The sequence below is a fragment of the Cucurbita pepo genome, chromosome LG05, assembly GCF_002806865.2.
Source record: "Cucurbita pepo subsp. pepo cultivar mu-cu-16 chromosome LG05, ASM280686v2, whole genome shotgun sequence".
Lineage (NCBI taxonomy): Eukaryota > Viridiplantae > Streptophyta > Magnoliopsida > Cucurbitales > Cucurbitaceae > Cucurbita > Cucurbita pepo.
In genome coordinates, this window is record NC_036642.1 from 3,006,777 (window position 1) to 3,028,245 (window position 21,469).

The 21,469-nt window shown below is 37.2% G+C and overlaps 5 protein-coding genes across 6 annotated transcripts; 3 read left to right on the forward strand and 2 right to left on the reverse strand.

Annotated features, from left to right (window-relative positions):
- The first annotated feature begins 904 nt into the window (after positions 1-904).
- Positions 905-2,753, forward strand: LOC111794685 (serine/threonine-protein kinase UCN-like). The gene has a single exon (XM_023676793.1). It carries the CDS (start codon positions 1,191-1,193, stop codon positions 2,445-2,447), a length of 1,257 nt encoding a protein of 418 aa, XP_023532561.1. The 5' UTR covers positions 905-1,190; the 3' UTR covers positions 2,448-2,753.
- Positions 2,754-6,295: 3,542 nt separating this feature from the next.
- Positions 6,296-11,231, forward strand: LOC111795011. Its single transcript, XM_023677233.1, has 12 exons — positions 6,296-7,418; positions 7,741-7,943; positions 8,018-8,215; positions 8,371-8,442; positions 8,666-8,761; positions 8,978-9,057; positions 9,151-9,226; positions 9,328-9,538; positions 9,644-9,837; positions 9,935-10,040; positions 10,160-10,249; positions 10,330-11,231. The coding sequence occupies exons 1-12, from the start codon at positions 6,830-6,832 to the stop codon at positions 11,076-11,078; spliced, it is 2,664 nt and encodes an 887-aa protein (XP_023533001.1). The 5' UTR covers positions 6,296-6,829; the 3' UTR covers positions 11,079-11,231.
- Positions 11,232-12,085: 854 nt separating this feature from the next.
- On the reverse strand, positions 12,086-13,385 carry LOC111794663 (DNA damage-repair/toleration protein DRT100-like). The gene has a single exon (XM_023676763.1). The coding sequence runs from the start codon at positions 13,368-13,370 to the stop codon at positions 12,159-12,161; it is 1,212 nt and encodes a 403-aa protein (XP_023532531.1). The 5' UTR covers positions 13,371-13,385; the 3' UTR covers positions 12,086-12,158.
- Positions 13,386-15,060: 1,675 nt separating this feature from the next.
- On the forward strand, positions 15,061-17,747 carry LOC111795710. 2 transcript variants are annotated; one of them, XM_023678270.1, is made up of 6 exons: positions 15,061-15,482; positions 16,078-16,290; positions 16,370-16,522; positions 16,610-16,729; positions 16,834-16,920; positions 17,013-17,747. In XM_023678270.1, the coding sequence occupies exons 1-6, from the start codon at positions 15,123-15,125 to the stop codon at positions 17,466-17,468; spliced, it is 1,389 nt and encodes a 462-aa protein (XP_023534038.1). In that variant the 5' UTR covers positions 15,061-15,122; the 3' UTR covers positions 17,469-17,747. The 2 variants fall into 2 exon arrangements, with proteins under 2 accessions (XP_023534038.1, XP_023534039.1); XM_023678271.1 differs by having other exon boundaries at positions 16,373-16,522.
- Positions 17,748-19,159: 1,412 nt separating this feature from the next.
- LOC111794346 (histone H3.2) lies at positions 19,160-19,799 on the reverse strand. Its single transcript, XM_023676304.1, has one exon. It carries the CDS (start codon positions 19,721-19,723, stop codon positions 19,313-19,315), a length of 411 nt encoding a protein of 136 aa, XP_023532072.1. The 5' UTR covers positions 19,724-19,799; the 3' UTR covers positions 19,160-19,312.
- Between the last annotated feature and the right edge of the window lie 1,670 nt (positions 19,800-21,469).

The following is a 21,469-nucleotide window of genomic DNA, read 5'->3' on the forward strand; positions in this document are numbered from 1 at the left end:
AAAAAAAAAAAAAAAAAAAAAAAACCAATAACAAATGTCTTTTGGTCAAACGGATTGGTTGCTTGATGAATGGTTCGAATAAAAAATAGAATTAAGATAGAAGATGTATTCTCATTTAAATAATATTAATTTTGTCACCTTCTAATATATTTTTAAAAGAAAAAAAAATTATGTTAATTTTCTTATAAGATTAAAGAAAATTCAATATTTGTTATTTTTGTAATTAATGAATTTGTGTGTGTATGTTTTGTGGTGAAGATTGGATAGAATTGGATTATTGTGGTGAATATATACTAATTAATGGGAATATTTAGATTTGTGATTAGTGGAACTCACATGGTAGGTTTAATTAATCATTGAGCCCCAAAATGAATGGATCTCATACTTAATGTTAATCAATAAGCTAAGCAAGCAGATTAATCCCATGATTAAAATTAAAAAATATAAACACGTTCGCATCTCCCTTGGATCATGCTGGGTGTCTCCATGTGAGAATCGTACGGTGCAGCTTTCTTTTCCTTTTTTTTATTATTTTTTATTTTATTTTATACATATAATTTCACAGTACATATACCTCTCTCCTTTTCCTTTTTTGTCTTTTTCCTGGTTTTATGGGCTACACGTGTTCCCCTGCTTCTCATAAAGAATATAAAAAAAATAAAATAAAATCTTCACTTTAACCAGCTCATTACACTCGGACACATCTATTTAAAATATATATTAATGTAATAACTATAGAGTTGGAAGTAATTTGATGTAATTAAGGTTTATAATATATACATGTGAGGGTACATGTACGGTGCATTATGATTGGTGATGAAACTATATTGTTTATAATTATTTAACCAAGTGGGCGTTGTCATTAATCAATTGAAGAAAATAAATTATGTTTGAAATATTTTTTTGTCACGGAATTGGCAACGACATTGGTTAATGGTGTTATATACCATTGCTTCAGCTGCAAAGAGAAGCGAGTTACAGAGGTGAACATGGTAACTGTGGGAACCCCCAAAGCAGCAACCGGCGTAAAAGAAGCGCAAAATACGGCCTACACCAACAGACTCTAGACTCTAGACTCTAGACCTCTCCTATAAATTCCTATATACCAACGCTCTTTCCTTGATCCTTAATCTTCTTCTTCTTCTTCTTCTTCTTCTTCTTCTTCTTCTTCTTCTCCACGAAGCTTAGACATGGATCCGCCTCACCCATCCCCACCGGAGCTTCGTCTTCCTAATCTCACTCCCCTCAAGCTACTCGGACAAGGAGCCATGGGGACTGTCTTTCTCGTCCACGACCATCTCCTTGATCACGCGGCTAATTTCCCCTTTGCGCTCAAGGTTGTCCACAAATCGTCTTTTGTCGCTAAGCACCACGCCGAGCGCCGCGCTCGTTGGGAGATTCAGGTTCTTTCCCGTTTATCACTCCCTAAACCACACCCCTTTCTCCCTGACCTCATTGGATCCTTCGAGTCCGACGAGTTTTTGGGCTGGGCTGTTCCGTACTGTCCTGGTGGGGACCTTAACGTCTTGCGTTACCGCCAAATGGACCGGGTCTTCTCGCCAGCTGTCATTCGGTTTTATTTGGCTGAGATCGTCTGTGCGCTAGAGCATCTTCATAGCATCGACATCGTTTACCGAGATTTGAAGCCGGAGAATGTATTGATTCAACAATCAGGTCATGTCACTCTAACCGATTTTGATTTGTCGCGTAAGTTGACTCGTAAGACAGTGAAAGATGTCGTTTCGCTTGATGATTCCGGCCACGAGAAGCTGCCGGTTGTCGCTGCCCGGCGGAACTTTACGCGATGGATTGTGGGGACCGCTAAAGTCAAAAAGGGTTTGAGAAAGGCTAAATCGGCTCGGGTTAGTCCTGTGAGCCGTTGGAAATCGGGTTTAATAACTAATAATGGCGAACGGTCGAACTCGTTTGTTGGAACGGAGGAGTACGTTTCGCCGGAAATCATTCGAGGTGAGGGACATGAATTCGCCGTTGACTGGTGGGCCTTGGGAATTCTCACGTACGAGATGCTCTATGGGAAGACGCCGTTTAAGGGGACTAACCGTAAACAAACGTTTAGGAACGTTCTAGTTAAAGCCCCAGAGCTAATCGGAAAGCGTTCAGATTTAACGGATTTGATCGAACGGTTGCTGGTGAAGGACCCCACCAAGCGATTGGGGTACACCCGAGGCGCGTGTGAGATAAAAGAGCATGCGTTTTTTAACGGCGTTAAGTGGGACATATTAACGGAAGTCACGCGACCGCCATTTTTACCGGCTCGTGAAGAAACAGGATGGAGGGAGAATAAAGCCCCCGGTGGTGTGGGTATAGAGGAATACTTCCATAGACAGAGATCGCCGCCTTCATTTCCAGCGTCCCCGTCGCCGTCGTCATCGCCGTCAACCTCCTTCCATCTGCACAATAACGGCATATGTTTAGCAGAGTTCTAACCCACGAGGGGAGATTGCACGTGTAAGAATTGGATATTCTTTGGGCTCTTAATGTAATTTGAGTGTAGATAAATGGAATAACCCACCAGCAGTAGTACAACGTTTGGGAGAAACGGCGTTAGTGGAAATTCATAAATTGTCGTTGGTTAAGGTAATAATAGGCAGGATTAGTAGTACAAAAAGTCGTGATTAATTTAGTAACAACAACTAAATCATGAATGCTTCATGTAATGGGCTGGAATAACACGCGCTACGGAGGCGCGTGTTTTCCCCCCCGACTTTTAATTTACCCTTCAAATTCCTTCACGTTTATTGTAACTCATCCATACAATAATTTTTCTTGTTTTCTCGAATAATAATATATTTATATATTTTTTAATTATAGATTTTTATTTTTCCTTTTGAAATAAAAAATAAAAGAATTAGATTCTGGTGGTATCATTTATAGAATTTGATGCCTGATTTATTATTTAAATTTTAAATAATAAATAAAACAAAAAACGATATTAATTATGGTAATTATTAAAAAAGGGATACCTCCCTCATCCATTATATTTTATGGGTCTATGCAATTATTAATTTCAACTTATTGACTAAAAAAATCTAATTTTTTAAATATAAAAAGCTTTTTTTTTTTAAATAGTATTAAGAGATTATAATTTATTTTTAAATAATTTATCTTTACGGCTTTGTCTTTTATTAAAAAAAATTAAAAATTAAAATATTTTGAAGGCCCACCCTGGAGCTGGAGCTACGAGATAAAACCATGGTTTGTCATCGGACCATGGAGCCTGTGATCTTAGTGACCCCACGCCATGGGGTCCATTGAGTTTAGGGCACCCCGTCGGCCCCTCCCTTCCATTTTAAGGCCGAATAGTATAAAGGTAGGCTCTATCTTGGTCCATTTGTTTCCTTCTTCCAAGCTTTGGAGGGCACAGTGGTTGTTTCCAATTCAGCCCTTCCCCTAATTGTCTCTACCTCTAAAATCTTCCGGACAGATTCACCCTTTCTTGTCCTTTTCAAACCTTATTCTATACCATGTCCTTGGATTCTCTATTATGTATATTTCTCACTTTTTTAATCCCATTTTATGCACATATGACACCCGGATAAATGAACTAAACCCCGTCTCATAGTATAATTAATTAATTAAATTAATCCCTTTTGTTTCATATGCACAAATCATGATAAAGTGCACTAAATCGAACTCACATCACCAACCATTATGACTTTGAATGAGGCAGTTAGAAGTTGTTTGCTTTTCCCGACTCTTTTTTCTAATATTTATAACTCTATAATTAAACTATGATCCTAATTACACGACTATTAAACTTTTTTTTTTTTTCGGAAATTATAAATGTTTGGAACATAAATTTTATTTATTATATATATAAGAATGAAGAGGAAGTTATTTATTGCATTTTTGTTGGGAGACAAAATCCCAACATCATGATGAGAAGAAGAGGCATTGATGGCGGGGGGAGCCAAGAGGGTTACTTTTCGACCAACCCATTTATATAGTTGTCAACTTCTCTCTATCAAAAGTTATATACCGTAAGCGGTTGTTATTTTTTTCTTACTTGCTTATATAACGTCTCTTCCAAAAATCTCTCTCTGCCTCGAGCATACGTCGCTTGGTTGTAGGCGACGCAAGAACGAATTGGCTTAACTCACTTGTCAAAATCGCATTTTTTGATGGCAGCGGACTTGCGATTTATATACATATATAATAATAATAATAATACGCTCAATTTATTATTGTTTCTAAACTACTAAAAATATGTAAATAAAATAAATGTAAAAAATCAATTGATACATCCTCAAATTTGTAGTGTTATGAATAAAAATTATATTAATTTAAATTTAAACTTTTATAAGTATATCAATTTACTCCATTTATTATTCTTTTTTAAAACTTTAGTTTAAATGTGTATATATTATAATTGTGGGCTGGGTTTATCCAGAAACATGTGAAGGGCTTGAAGAACTTGAAGGCCCAATGACTTTCTCTCAGAGAAAGCACCCGGCCCACTTAGATTTGGGCCTAGTAATTATTATTCTTTTTTATTAATTTTAAAATTTGTCAAAATACATAAAAATATTTTTTACTTTATTAATTTCCTATTTTCTCGACCAACCTAATTACACAAACGTCTACGTACCCACAACATTGTCATTCATATTTCATGATAAATATGTGCGTGTCATACTAGTTCACGATTACCTCTAAGACACGTCGTCGACATAAATGATTGATACCGGACTGACGTCGTTTTCTTTTTAAGAATCTTATTCTTGAACTACTCGATTATATGATATTCAAAATATCTAGTAGCATATATTTTAAAATATAAACTTTTAGTGTTAAAAGTGACGTATCAGATCGATACATATACAGAATGTCCGATTCTTATAAAAAAATTTATAATTTTATAAGTATATCACTAAACCGATAAGATATTGATAAAATAATATATAAATGCAAATAAATATAGTGAGTAGGCATAGATGTAAAATCATAGCTACCACAACCAAAAAAATATTTATTATTTTTGTTGTTTTTTTCTATAATATCCAAGATACCAAGAGTTTATGACACACACATTAATTCAAATATGTGAAAAAGGAAAGTTTATGCTCTGTAAAAAGGTGTATTTTTTTTTAAATTTAATTATGGTAGGTTTTTTATTTAAATTCATCCCATCCAATCTAATCCAAAATCACTTATAAATTACATACGTAATCTCTCGTGTTGTTGTAGTCTCTCGTCAAACGATCTACATTCATTCTTTGTTCTATGGTATTCTTTCGATCTCCATTTTCATGTTTTTGTTCTTCTGTTTTATTTTATTTTACGGGCGTTTCTTAAAATGGTAGATGAAAGCTTAGTTATGGCACTGGAAGTGGTATGATAGAAGCTATTTAAGTGATTTAAATGCTCGACCTATATGGTTATATGTTCCTTCATGAAAATGGATGATGTTACTACTCGTATTAAATGCCACCGCACCATCTCAAATATCATTTTCTTTGATTATCGTTTTGCGTGTTGATTCACCACACCAAACTATTTTGCTTGCAGCTTTGTGTTACGTAATTTCTCTTTTTAAGATTATTTTTAGTATAAGTTAATTCTTTGTTTGGCATTTCTTTCTCTTTTTTATAATAAATTTGAAAATTATTAATAAACTTTTAAATTTTGTATTTTAATAGAAATATGACGCAACAAAATTATTTTTGTCCATGAGTAAATAAATATTATGTTTTTTTTAGTGGTTGGAAAAAAAGAAAAAAAAAAAACAGTTTTGAGAAATACGAGGTACAGACAAATAATAATAAATAATAATAATTTTATTTGAATCCCAATAGAAGAGTGTCGGTTGGTTGAAATTTTTTAACACAGAGAAGCAAAATTATATAATATTTTCCCATATTTTTTTAATATCTTTATTCTTTTCTTCTAAGCTCCAAACATTCCTGTCGAAGAAAAAAAAAAAAAACCAATATAATCAAACAAAAGCTGTTTGGATAATAATATAAAGTAACCAATCACATGTCAAATTCACATCCCAATTTTGGATACTTGTTTTATTTATTTATTTAATTACCATTTCTGAAAAAAAAGCCAAAAAAAAAGTGAAATTTACTACCCAATTTTGGATACTTGTTTGATTTATTTATTTAATTACCATTTCTGAAAAAAAAAAAAAAAAAAAACCCAAAAAAGAATGGACCCCATTGCCTTGGGTGGGTTCGAGTGAAATGGGCGCTGCTGACAGTGGATTTGATTATTTATTTTTCGAAAGAAAAAAAAAAAAAAAATTTAGATAAGAACTGAGAGGCTAAGACGATGTAGGTGATGGGGTGAAATTTGGGATTTGGGGAATGGGATTTGGTAGCGATTTCCCAAATCCCTGAAAAGTTCATCGGAGATTGGTTTCCAATTCCAGTGGGTCTCCAATGGCGTCAAAACCCACCTCCTGTATTTTCGAATCCTTGCGAAACAGTCAAACCCTACTGGAAAACGACACTGTATCCGTGATTTTCAGTTGTCTTCATATGCCTTCTCTCACACCCACTTACCGAAAATTACCTTTTACAATTTTAGTTTTTGGTTCCTTACTTTTAGTATATTTTGCTTTTTCACTTCACCATTCTTGGCTTTCACGAGATGTCTTGACGCAACTTCAATTATGGGGCTCTTTCTGTTTTATCTCTATATATATAACCCCTTATATTTGCTTGCTCTCCTCCACATTTGCTTTTGATTATTCATTTGTTGGATTATATGTTGTTTCTGAATGTGGGATTCTCATTCTGTCTTTTCTGAATTGGGTTTTGTTTTCTGGGTTTATTACTAATCACCCAATGCTTTTCATTCTATGATCTTATCCCTTCACTGGATTCTGATTTGGGTTCTGTTTCACATTTTTGGTTCTATGATGAAGGTTTGTCAGTCTCTGAAAATGTGGGTGGTTTGGGTGGCCTTAATGGCATACCTTCTGTGTCATTGCGATGCTCTTAAGGAGTGTACAAACATTCCTACTCAACTGGGATCACATACTTTGAGATATGAGCTCTCATTATCACATAATGAAACGTTGAAGAAAGAGATGTTTTCTCACTACCACCTCACACCAACTGATGATGCTGCTTGGTCCAATTTGTTAACGAGAAGGTTGTTGAAGGAAGAAAATGAGTTTAATTGGGAAATGATGTATAGACAAATGAAGAATAAAGATGGGGTTCAAGTTCCTGGTGGTTTGCTCAAGGAAGTTCCTTTAGGCGACGTACGACTGGAACCGAACTCGTTCCATGGGAGAGCTCAGGCCACAAATTTGAAGTATCTATTGATGTTGGATGTGGACAACTTGCTCTGGAGCTTTAGGCAAACAGCTGGTTTGCCTACGCCTGGTAAACCGTATCTCGGTTGGGAAAAATCAGACTGCGAGCTTCGTGGTCATTTTGTAGGTAACTCAACTCTTTAATCCTGCCTCTCTTGTTTGGATAGTTTTTTGTTGTTACTTTCATCTTTTGTTTCATGTTTATGAATGTATTTTGTATACCTTAACGGAGTCGATGTTGAGGATTGTTAATTTAGGGGATGATCATGAGTTTATAAGTAAGTGGTAAGACGCCTTTTGTGGAAGCCCAAAACAAAGCCATGAGAGCTTATGCGGAGAGTCGTGATTCCTAACATTTCCTTACGGAGCATGTTCATGAAGTATCATATTTTTGTGGCTTTAGCAGCCTATGTGTGAATGATTGATATCTTGTTCTTTCAATTTTGAAGGGCATTACTTAAGTGCAACAGCTAAAATGTGGGCAAGCACTGGCGACGCTGCTATTAAAGAGAAGATGACTGCACTAGTTTCTGGTTTGGCAGCTTGTCAGGACAAAATGGGTACAGGCTATCTTTCTGCTTTTCCCTCTGAGTTGTTTGATCGATATGAAGCTATTAAGCCTGTGTGGGCACCATATTACACCATCCACAAGGTAAAGCTGCCTTGAACACACAATTGTCATTACAAGTTAGTACATACATTGTTTGATCTTTTCTGGTTGGGCAGATATTGGCAGGATTGTTGGATCAATATACTTTTGGTGGTAATGCTCAAGCCTTGAAAATGGTAACACGGATGGTGGAGTACTTCTACAACCGTGTACAGAATGTCATAAAGCTGTACACTGTTGAGAGACACTATCAGTCTCTTAATACAGAAACTGGTGGGATGAATGATGTGCTCTACCGGTTGTATGGTATAACAGTACGTGAATCCTTCACTCTAACATAATTCTCAGTAATATCCATCAAATTGAGTTGTCATTTATTATAAATTTGCCAACTTTTTTATGGGTTTTTGAGTCTTAATGTGGATTTTGGTAGCTATGTATTAGAGGGGCTTATGAAGTATACATGCAGGGAAATACAACGCATTTACTACTCGCCCACCTTTTCGACAAACCGTGCTTTCTAGGCATTCTTGCAGTTCAGGTAACTATTCCTTGTTCAATCCAGAGTTGTACTGTAGAATTAGTGTCTTATTGAGCATTCACTGTTGATTATTTGGGTAAGAACGAGCTGTCGTGCTACCCGAACTGTTGTGCTACAAAGCCTTTATTACTTTATTACAAGGCACAATTTTGTATGCTCCTCAGATTTGAGAACGAATGTTGTAATAAAACACAGTTAAAAGATCCTCTCCTTTGATTTTTAGGCCGAAAGCCTTTCGGGTCTCCATGCCAACACACATATCCCGATTGTTGTCGGAGGTCAACTGCGGTATGAACTCACTGGTGATCCACTGTATAAGGTAAGTTTCCTCACGTTAATTTGTCAGCAGTGGATTTTCTTAAAATACTTGTTATTATGAGAAACAGAACAGACAAGGTGGACATTCCTTACAAAGACACAAAATTTAAGAACTTCCTTCCATTTCTGGTCGGATCATAGAAATTGGTTCGTGTCTGAACGTCATGTCAGACTTAGGAAGCTGTTTTAGTGAACTGTTTATACTTTTTTATTCCAGGAAATGTCCACATTTTTTATGGACAGTATTAACTCCTCTCACAGCTATGCAACAGGAGGGACATCAGCGCATGAGTTCTGGTATGAACACGGGTCCTTTCGTTGAGGCTTTCGTATCTTTTTTTCGATGCACTTTCTACGTTTATATTGTTTCCTCCTTTGATGTATGAGCAGGACGGATCCCAAGAGATTAGCAGATACTCTAGGAGCGGAGAATGAAGAATCGTGTACAACTTACAACATGTTGAAGGTGAAAATCTTACCTTTGGTTATATTTTTTGTGGAATTGTTTGAATTCTCAGCTAGCTTCATTTGGAAATAGACATTTTACTGAATATGATGATATTATAGGTCTCCCGCAACCTGTTTAGATGGACGAAGGGAGTAGCATATGCTGATTATTATGAGCGGGCTCTTACAAATGGGGTGCTGAGCATCCAAAGAGGAACTGACCCTGGGGTAATGATTTACATGCTTCCATTAGGTAGTGGAAGTTCTAAAGCCAGAAGCTACCATGGATGGGGCACCCCATTTGAAACTTTTTGGTGCTGCTATGGCACAGGTTTTGACTTCATTATTTACTTGAAAATGATCTGTTTTGTTCTCATAATCTTGTCTTGGAAGGTTTCTGTTACTTGTTGTTCTCATTTCTTTTATTTTGATTCAGGAATTGAATCATTCTCCAAGTTGGGGGATTCCATATACTTTGAAGAGGGAGCACAAACTCCTACACTTTATGTTATCCAGTACATATCAAGTTCTCTCAATTGGAAGTCAGGAAATGTTTTGCTTAATCAGGTCGTTGATCCTGTTCATTCAGATGATCCAAACCTCAGGATGACAATGACGTTTTCTCCCAAGGTCGTTCACATTTTTCTTATAGTGTTCTTGAACAAGTATATGTAACGGCTCAAGCCCGCCGCTAACTAATTTGTAGTATGCTCTCTGAATAATGCAGGATCCAGTCCAGTCATCTACCATTAATTTGCGAATTCCGAGCTGGACAAGTGCGAGTGGCGCACAAGTTTTACTAAATGGTCAGAGTGTGGGAAAGATTACTAATGGTACTCACCGCCATAACCCCTGCCGGATTTTCTTGTTCATAGGGCAAGAAACAGCATTTTAATATCACACCCTTGCAGTAAACGTTTATGTTTCACACTCCTATTTGCTTATGCTGCAGGCATTTTCCAACCAGTTACCAACAAATGGAGCTCAAAGGACAAGTTAAGCATTGTGCTACCTATTAACCTAAGAACAGAAGCTATTGGAGGTATATATATCCATCCAAGCTGACATAACCGTGTCATTATAATTTTAGATAATAAATCAATCTTGTGTGAATATACTCAGATGATCGAACGCAATTTGCTTCCACCAAAGCAATACTGTTTGGCCCCTATCTGCTGGCAGGCTATAGTGGTGGTGACAAGGATATCAAAACTGGAACGACCGGTTCTTTTTCAGACTGGATAACTCCAGTTCCTTCCTCGTACAATACTTTTCTTGTTACTTTGTCCCAAATGTCTGGAAACGCATCTTTTGCCTTAACAAACTCAAACCAAACAATAACAATGGAAATGTATCCTGGACAAGGGACCGATTCGGCTGTCCATGCCACATTCAGGCTCGTTTTAAATGACACGACTGCCAACGTCAAAACGTTGCAAGATGTTATTGGCAAACGGGTCAAGCTAGAACCATTTGATTTTCCAGGAATGGTTCTAGCAACTCAAGGACCAGATCAGAAGCTTGTAATTGCAGGATCAAACTCTGTTGGGCTGTCCTCTGATTTCTTTGTGATTCAGGGATTGGATGGAAAGAATGGAACCATATCCTTGAAGTCAGCAAACAATGAAGACTGCTTTGTCTACAGTGGAGTGAATTATAAATCTGGTGTACAGCTGAAGCTAAGCTGCAAGCCAAAGTCGTCATCAGACGTTGCGTTCGATCAAGCTTCGAGCTTTGCGATGCAAACTGGAGTAAGTCAGTATCATCCTATTAGCTTTGTTGCAAAAGGACCAACAAGGAACTTTCTCATGGCACCATTGATGAGCTTCATGGATGAAACTTACACAGTTTACTTCAACATTATTACTTAGCCATTTAGGTTAGTTGAAAGATCGAAATAGATCACAGATATATCATTAGCTTCGTATGTTACTAATACGTTACTGTTAGTAGCTACGAATTACAATAAAGATGAGTAAGTCATCCTATTTCCTTCATATCAACGGTTCAAACACTTCATTTTTTTAATTTCTCCAAAAGATCTCGTACCAATAAAGATAGTGTTTCTTACTTATAAATTCGTGATATTCCTCTTAATGTAAGACTACTCCTCTCCATAATTCTCAACACGGGTCTGGTCTATGATTAAAGATGGCGGCCCCAAACGAACAAGTTTGGGAAGGGTGGTTTGCTTCTTGTCTCCATCACTCGCTCTATGAATTGTGATTATCATCATCTTCTCCTCGTCATGTCTCTTTTTTCCCCCCAATAATTATGGAATCAGACAGCTATTAGTCTGTCCCACCTCCCCACATGCCTTGTTCTTCTTCGTTTTTTTTTTCCTTTTTAATTCACACCCCTCAACATCGCTACACATAATGCAGCATATCATCTCTTCTCCATGAACACAAATACAAGATATGGCCAAATAATAATACCCATTCATCTAGCGAGTGAGTCCAAAAAGATGATTGATTTTGGTGGCCGTGAAGAAATAATTTCATTGTTCATCTTTACTTTACTTCACTGTGTATTTGATGATGAATGAGCTGAATCTAGGTTGTCTAAGGTCGGCGGCTGCTTTTGGTGCTATTCCTTTTTAGAATGATAGCGCCTCTCCATGTGTTGCCTAATATCCACACCTATTTTTATCCCTTTCAACCAAATTTCCCTTTCAACTCCATTATTAACATACTTCATTTAGTCTTTAAAAATAAAAACATTCCATTCCGAGATAATTATTTAACGCCTAAAGATCTCAATAAATTTTAGGCTATAATCTTCGAGAGTATTAAGTAATATAATGCAATGATATATAGTTTGATTGTTTTTTCGACTATTATTATCATCATAATCAAATTAAAAAGTAAATGTGTTCTTCGTTTTTTTTTTTTTTTTTTTTTTTTTAANAATAATACAAACATGAATTACAGGGTAGGGTTGCTAAACTTCTAACAGGGTTTGAGCGGCTTCCCGCAAAGGCAATCATTGAAAACAAATGATGCCGCTTCAAGATGATCGAATGGCGCCCCGCTTGGAATCGGCCCACACAGGTGGTTGTGGCTCAAATCCAAGTGTCCGATATATGAAGCTTCCGATATCGATTTCGGAATCCGCCCTTTCAAGTTGTTGTAAGACAAATCCAGCACCGTGAAGTACGATCGTGGCCCTAGAACATCCGGCAGCTCTCCGGTTAGGTAATTTCGGCTTAAATTCAAATTGCTTATTCCCGAAACCAACAGACTCGGCGGAATGTTTCCGTAGAATTTGTTGCCGTCCAGATTCAATGTGGCTAACACCGCCATTCTTCCCATGAATTCCGGGATTTTACCGGTTAGTTGATTCAGAGAAAGATCCAGGTCCGCTAAGCGATAGATCCGGGAGATGGAAGCGGGAAGTGGACCGGAGATCTGGTTCCGGCTCAGCAAAGCTCGGCTCAACATCCTCATATTCCCGAAATTTCGGGGTAACGTTCCGGAAATTTTGTTGTTTCGGAGGTCCAAGTGCATCAAGTTCGGAAGCGCCGTAAGCGAAGCCGGAATTGAACCGGAAATCAAATTATCCGCCACGTTGAGCACCGTGAGTCGATGAAGCCGACCAATATCCGCCGGAAGGTCGCCGGAGAGACGGTTACCAATGAGGTCAAGAATTCTGAGGAACGGCAACGAAGTTATACACCTCGGAATCTCACCGGTGATTCCCTTCCAGTCAGCAATGATAACGCTGGAGAGACGAGTAAGCTTGCAGATGGCCGGAGAAATATACCCGGTCATAAAACCAGTACGGTGAGCCCGTTCGAAAATCGGATCCTCAGATTCGCCCCGGAGGTTAATATCGGCAACCCGGTGAGTCACTGGGTCACAGCTAACGCCGTACCATCGGTTGCAACAGTCGTCTCCGGTCCAGGAATTAAAGATCCCCAAATAGGGCTCCTTAAGGGCAGCTCTGAAAGCCAGAAGAGCTGCCCGTTCCGAAGGCGGGCAGCCATGAACCGCCGAGCCAACGGCCAAAACCAGTAAAATGGTTAAACACGGTACGACGGTGCGCATTTTAAGCTCTGATCCGTTAAAGGTATGTGTGGAGCAATAAATGAAACTGTCAGGAAGGGGGCAGGCTGCAGCACGGCCATGGAAGTGAATGCAGCAGCAAATATATAGAGCCATTGAGGATAGTGGCGATCTGGGAAAATGACGATTCTACCCCTAACATGGGTCTGTATTATTACTTTACACTTTAATCTGCCCGTGTCCTTTATCGAATTTTCCGTCGTCTTCTCCACGTCATCCATAGGCACATGTGTTCTGTGTTGTGTAGATTATAATAGATTATATAAAATTAAATAAAATTTTAATAGAGAATAATACAGATATTAGAAAGAAAATAATAATAATTATAATTGGTTAACCAAGAGTTGACCAAAAAAGAAATACAGGTATTAGTGCAAAGATTTATAGAATTGAATCTTTAATTTAGATTTTATCCCCCAACCCATATTTGTCACATTCTATATCTCTTCATTTTTTTTATAAATATAACATTCAAATAAAAAATCGAATCGGTAAAATTTGAAGTCTATAAACCCACTCCAGTCGAACGAGTACAATTGATTACTGACTTAAGCATAAGAGCATATTAGACACAACACCATGTTGATATGTCTGTTGAAGATTATTGAGAGTGAGTCCCACGTTGGTTAATTTAGTGGAAGATCATGGGTTTATAAGTGGGGAATACTATCTCCATTGGTATGAGGCATTTTGAGAGGCCCAAAGCAAAACCACGAGAGCTTATGCTCAAAGTGGACAATATTATACTATTGTGGAGAGTCGTGATTCCTAACACTTTCCTGGTGGGTCTACTCATCCATACAACTAATCGTCTTGCCACGAACCTGACATATATATATATATATATATATATATATATATATATATAATTCATTATCCAAAAATCATGCATCTATTTAATTAGGAACTAATGAATCTATTCATACATGTACAAGTGACCTTTCAACACAAGTATCTATTCATACATGCTCTACCAGTAACCCTTCAACATAAGTATCTATTCATACATGTATCTACCAGTGATCCTTCAACATAAACTTGTGGTTTATTTTAGTGGGTGTATCGGTTAAGTTTGGTGTATGCATGTGGAGAGATCTGTGAAACCAAACACACTGACAGCAAATGACCAACTTTTCCTTCTCTAAAATATATTAAATCATACACATAATTGAAATAGAGAAAGGCTGGGAGCAGGTGCGAGGAAGGTTCGGAAGTTCCAAATGTTTGGGGGTGGTTACTGGGGGAGTCAACGACACATCCGGCAGGTCAACATTTTATGAACCCAAAATTAATGTGGAATAACACCATCTTATTCAATTATTTCAACCCACAATATTATATTATTGACTAAACATCTTCAATAATGCAATAATAATAATAATAATAATAATAATAAATAAATAAATAAATAAAAGCAACATTTCAGGGCCTTCCCCTACAACCGGGAGAGAATCCAGGGATTTGTGGGTCAATAATTAAAAAAAAGCCCATTAAACAAGTAATCAGGCCCATATAAAAAAAGCCCATTAAACAAGTAATCAGGCCCATATCGAAAAGCCCATTAAAGGAGTAATCAGGCCCACATCGGCTTCTCTCTGTCTCTGTCTCTCTCTCTCTCTCTCTATATATATATATATAATTACCTCTCGAGCATAAATAATGCGAATTTTACTTTTTATAAAAAGGACAGATCAGTAAACTATCGCAGAACCCAACGTTCATCTTCCAACGCATTTTGAATTTTCCCTCTCAAAACTAAGAATTTGAATATTATTAAAACCAAAAACAAAATTATTTTGATTTACGCTTACACTCCTCTGCAACTGCGTTTTTGGATTTCTTTCCGCCATGGAAGATCAAGATGCCCTGGAGAATGTTTTCCGATCATTCCCCACTTTGGTCTCTTTTTCATCCCCTGTTCATACGCCTTCACAGCGCCGTCTGTCCAGCAGCTTCACTCATCCCAGGCCGCCGGTTCCTGCTGCTCGACGGTTAGCTTGGGTTTCTCTTCAAGGGCGACTCGTTAACGCCGAACAAGCCAGCTCGGTTCGATCTATTAGAGGCAGCTTCGGCCCTGACGAAGCCATCGCTTGGCAGTTGTTCAGCCCCATTGAGCGGTTTCTTATAGTTGCAGTGATTGGCGTTGCGGTTTCCGAGTCCAAGAAGAATCATCAGATCGGCCAGCTTCAAAGAGCTGTCGAACTTAGGGTTTGTGGTTTCTTAATTCAACCTAGTTTTTTTTCCCCTATGGTACTAATGGTTCTGCGATGGATTTATAACTGCTGGTGTTTAATCTACATTTAGGGTTTTCTGTTCTTCCCTTATGCCTCGTAATGTAATCTACATCCATAAAATCGTATTTATGAACAAGTAATATGGTAATGGCGGCTACTTGTTAGAATAGCTTCTCAAATTTGAACTTCTACCTGATAGAATGTAACGGAAACTGATTAATCTATTCATTCTTTTGAAATTGCTTTGGGTAATCTATCAAATTTATTCTATACTTTTTTTTTTTTTTTTTTTTTTTTTTTTTTTNATTTTAAAATGATGCGTTTATAATGTCATGCTACTACTTTTGTTTGTCCCAATTGTCTGGCCCCATGCGTCTTTTCAAGCATATCTTGAGATTTATTATCAAAAATCCATTGGTGGTGGTTAACTAATTACTCACTTTATGGGAACTCAAAACAATAACAAAAAGGAAGTACTCACTTTTTGGTATTTGAGTACGAGAATCTAATGAGTTTTGTTTTTGTGGGCCATTGTTCTTATTAAATTGCTTCTTGTTTGGAATAACCAGGATCAAGTGCTCCTAAGCATGCAGCAGAAGCTTGATGATCTATGTGATCAAGTCATTCCCATTAAGGATCATTGTAGAACTGAGAATGACATGGGTTCGAGAAAGAATGTCGATTTGGCTGATTCTGGGGCCTTTGGCGATGACAAAATTAAGTTTGTTGATTGTGGCTGTTGGATTTGTGATCAGCATCACCATTTGTTCAGTGGTTTGGAGGTAAAAATACTATTCTTTGTCGGTTTGAAATTTATGAACTCAGATTTTCGTTTATCTTTTGATTTTTGTTTTACTTCAGCAGTGTAACACCGCGACAAAGCCCTCTTGCGGGGCAGAGATGTTGCAATACAAAATGCCACTCATGAACGAAGCAGAGCAAGAGGAGCGTCGCATGTCTGATTTGTCAGATTGGGCTTCCAGTGTCACGTCTGCTGCTGATAATGATATGCAGGTCGGTCCAAGTTTTAAGTTGTTTTCTCTGCTTCTGATTTCCATTGAACTCAGAATTTTTATGATCATGTTGGCGTGTTCTTTACAGATGAACACCTTATCAATTGAACAAGATATGTTATTTCTGAAGAAAGATTGTAATGAGAAAGACGCAACCATCAAAGAATTGACTAATCTACTCCATTCGGCTGAGGTTTCTGGCTCACAGGTAATAATGCTGTTCTGTTCTTCAATTTTCCCCCTGCTTCAAACCCTGGCGTGCAAGGTTTTTCTTTTTCCCCTGATGATCTCTTGTATTTTTCAACACCACAGAGGATGTCTGAGCTGGAAGACATCATTCGTCGGAAGAACATGATCATCTCAAAATTAAAGAAAGACATGGTCGTTCTTGAACAGAAGGTACCAAACACAGACAGGGCATCATCAATTTTAGACTTCTACAAGTTTAGAGTCTCACCTTTTCTAATTGTGTTTGTGTTTCGCGAACCCAGGTTATTCAACTGACAAGACTGCGGAGGCCCTCTTCGTGTGCATCAAACGCGGAAATACAGCCGATTCCTTATATGACTGACAACCTTCTTTACGACATGGAAAGCAGTACAAGTCCTTCATCTTCCGACTCAGATTGCTTCCCTTCAGAAAGTTCACAACCTCCTCCCCCAACTAGAAAACATGAGATTCATCGTATACAAATTAGCGAGCCCTGTTTAACAAGAACCCAGAAATCAGCTACTAAGAAGAGACCTTCAACATCAGATTCCCGCTCAAAACCTCAGGTGGCAACCCCTCTGAAAGAACTATCGATGAACAATCGAAAATCAGAAGCCATGTCGACATCATCTAGGCAAAGAGCGGATAAGGTCCGTGCCAGTGGCGATTCCACAAATAGCAGAAGACGCATTCAAACTGTGGCCAAGGACACACCTCAACGAAAGAGGAATATGTAGTAAGAATGTTAATAATACACAGCTACGAAGCTTGAAAATATGAAACATTAAGAACATGGGTTTCCGGGTAATCTGTTGAGGATAATTTCTTCTCAGCGTGTTCTTCGTTTGTTGGTCCTTTTTTGGAGAATGTTTAGGAGAGGGTAGTAGAAATGCTTTTGACAGAAGCTGTTGTACTTAGGTAAATATGGGTCGGAGAATATGTAGCAGCACATTTATCCACAAAATTGTTATATATCTTACTATATAATGTTAATGCCGTTGGTTAATTTGATGAAATCATTAAATTCATGGTTGATATGATATGAAATCAACCATGAATTTAATTATCTGAAGTGCAAGTAGTTGGGAAGGATTCTGTTGAGATATATTATTTATGGAATATATCTTAGATATTATATCTTAATATTCTTCCATTTATGGTTAGATTTATAGTATATTTTATTTTATTCTAGTATTTAATTATTTTATATTTTCCTCATTTGTACTGGCTTGTATCCTATTTAAAGGATATCAATATCAATGATAATACTTTTGATCCCAATTCTATTTCTATTTCTCATTCTTAACATGGTATCAGAGCACCGATCTTGATATTCCTAATATCAAAGCATCGATCGTGGTATTCCTAATACCCCCTTGGACTCTGAGTCCAAGGGGAGTATTACCTAAAGCCAAACCCTAACCAATCAGTGAAGTCTTTACCATCGTCAATCATCCAATATCAAGAATACGTTATAAGCATCTTCAAATTTCTCACCAAGCTCTAAGGTGACATATTCAAGATGTTCGTATTTTCTTTCACAGCCTCTCAAGTGATCCAAAGCACCGATCTTGGTGTCATTATCCACTAAAGCATTTATGCATGGACCAACAAGTGATCAGGGAGGATATTCACTTGTTCCAAATCAAATTAAATGGACAAGTTATCAATCCTCGAGTCAATCATTGCAGTCTATTTCTAAAGCATTTATGCATGGACCGAGAAGTGATCAGGGAGGATATTCACTTGTTCCAAATCAAATTAAATGGGACAAGTTACCAATCCTCGAGTCAATCATTGCGGTCTATTTCTGAGTCTTGCATCTTTCTTGAAAATTCAATAATTTCTTGAAAGTCTAAAAATGCAAACCAATCAAAGGCGGTCTATTTTTTTTACGGATATTTTCATTACTGAGAAGACAAGAGTGAAAGACAACTTGGGTGTTATTGACCTACCGTAAAGACAAGTTAAAGACAAGTTGGACGTGATTAACATACACTCTCCAACTTGAGGGGGAGTGTTGAGATATATTATTTATGGAATATATCCTAGATATTATATCTTAATATTCTTCCATTTATGGTTAGATTTATAGTATATTTTATTTTATTCTAGTATTTAATTATTTTATATTTTCCTCATTTGTACTGGCTTGTATCCTATTTAAAGGATATCAATATCAATGATAATATACACCTTCCCAATTATATTTTCTATCTCATTCTTAACAGATTCACCTTTGTTTCAGCGGTGGATGAAAATCGTAATGCGAGTTGCACAAATCAGGGCTGCAACATGTGTACAGTGATAATGAAAACGCATCAAAGTTGCTTGTAATCTGAAAAGGTTTGGAATCGAAAAGCTCATCCATGGTTAGTATCTTCAGCAAGCGCAATTCGATGCTTAGAAACAGTTCAAGAAGGTTTGATTAAACCAGATAAGAAAATTATATTCAACAGACACTTGAACAGTGAAATTTCAAATGGCCATTAATTCAAAGCAAATTTTACAGAGTGAATTCATCAGACAGGATTAAGAACTCGATTTCTTTAACTAGATGCAGATGGATAGACAACTAGACTTAAGCCCTCTCGCCTCTAATTCTTCTAGCGAGCTGGATATCCTTGGGCATAATGGTGACTCTCTTAGCATGAATGGCACAAAGATTTGTATCTTCGAAGAGCCCAACGAGATACGCCTCAGCAGCCTCCTGAAGAGCCGCTACAGCGCTGCTCTGGAAACGAAGGTCAGTCTTGAAATCTTGAGCAATTTCCCTCACCAATCTTTGAAACGGAAGCTTCCTAATAAGAAGCTCCGTACTCTTCTGATACTTGCGGATCTCTCTCAACGCCACCGTCCCCGGCCTGAACCTGTGTGGCTTCTTCACTCCGCCGGTCGCCGGAGCCGATTTCCTAGCAGCCTTGGTTGCAAGTTGCTTCCTCGGAGCCTTTCCTCCGGTGGATTTCCTAGCAGTTTGCTTAGTCCGAGCCATTAGTGAGGAAGATCTCAAGGGAATTCGTAGTTCAACTCGTGCTTGAGAATGCTGAAACTGAAGTGCGGAGAAATAGGGTTTTGAAGTTTCTTATATAGTGGCCATGGCGGGAACTTGAGAAGAAAAGACACGCCTCTTGAAACTTTTGGAGGTTCGATTTGGGCGTAAACAACGAGGCAATTCAACGGTGGAGATTTGTTAAAGATTGGATCGCGATCCGTGGCACTACTAACTGGCCAATAATACGCAAGATCGACGTCTTCGCTGGCCCTTTCTTTCCTAAAAGGTAAATATAAGTTGATATTTTATGTTTTTGACTTTTGCGTATAAAATAAATCGATAATATTTTTAAAATATTTAAAAATTAATTAGTTTATTACCTAAGTTTAAATTTTTATTTTGAGTTGATATGTCAAATCGGCGAAGTCTTAGAATTTTATTTAATTAAAAAATTTGAAGTTTATTAGATATACCTAATAAATAATTAAAGATTAAATCTATAATTTAAGAAAGCAAATATAATTAAATTAAATTAAATCAAGGGAGATAATAATTCAAAATTAAAATGTCTAGAAATATGATGTTGGGTGACTGCTGTAAGGAAAATGTTATCAAAATTTTATTTTATACAATTAATAATTATTAGTTAGTTTATTATAATTAGGTCATCAAATATGTGTTTTAAATATTATTTATAAGTGTGCAAAAACTTCTATCTAGCAGACTCTTTTCAAAACATTGAGGGAAAATCTGAAATGAAAAGTTCGAAGAGACACAATATATGCTAGTCGTGGACTTTAGTTATTACAAATGGTATCAGATCTAGATCCCATATGGATTAAATGTCTAAGTGGGGTGCCAACAAAAAATCTAGCCCTGGATGGGAGTAGATTGAGCAATCTCATATCAATAGGAGAGAGGAACGAGTGCTAAATGAACAGACACTGAACAATGTGCTAGCGAGAACGCTAGGTCCCAAGTGTAGGTAGATTGTGAAATCTCACAGTATCACGGGAACAAAGCAAACGTGCTAAAGTTTGGGTAATAGAAAAAGGTTTTTGTTTAATAAAAGTAATTAAGTCGGATTAGTAGGACAGTACATAAGATACAGCCCATATAATCAAAAGTGTTTTAAAAATGTGTTTTTGTAGAGCACAGACGGCTCCGTCACATCCATTGTTAATACCCACTTTGTTCTTTACTTCAACCATTCACATCAAGAATTGAGTGATTTAAAATGAACCCTCCATCAATCAACCCAAATAATTGGACAATAAATTAAAAAATGCATAATTAATTACGACTCTTAACAATGGTATGGTATTGTCCACTAGTAAACCTACTCTCATGATTTTGCTTTGGACTTCCCAAAAGGCCTCATACCCATGGAGTTAGTATTTCTCACTTATGAATCCATGATCTTCTACTAAATTAACCAATGTGGGACACTCACTCCCAATAAACCTCAACAAGCACATGATACAAATAGAACTAAATAAATGCCAATGTTAATGAATTACATTTACAATTATTCCCAACGCCCTCTTGCCCTCTTCTTAAAAGCAGAGAATGATACTCTGCAGGAACCTCCCAAGCAAAACAGGACAAACCATTAAAAAAAAAAAGGCCCCTACCCCTCTTCTACCTTCTACTTTCAAGTGTGTAAAAAAGCAAAGAAAAAGGTGTGTGTGTGTGTGTGTGTTGTGGGCAGCACAGCAGCAGGAAGAATGGTAAACAAATGAGCTT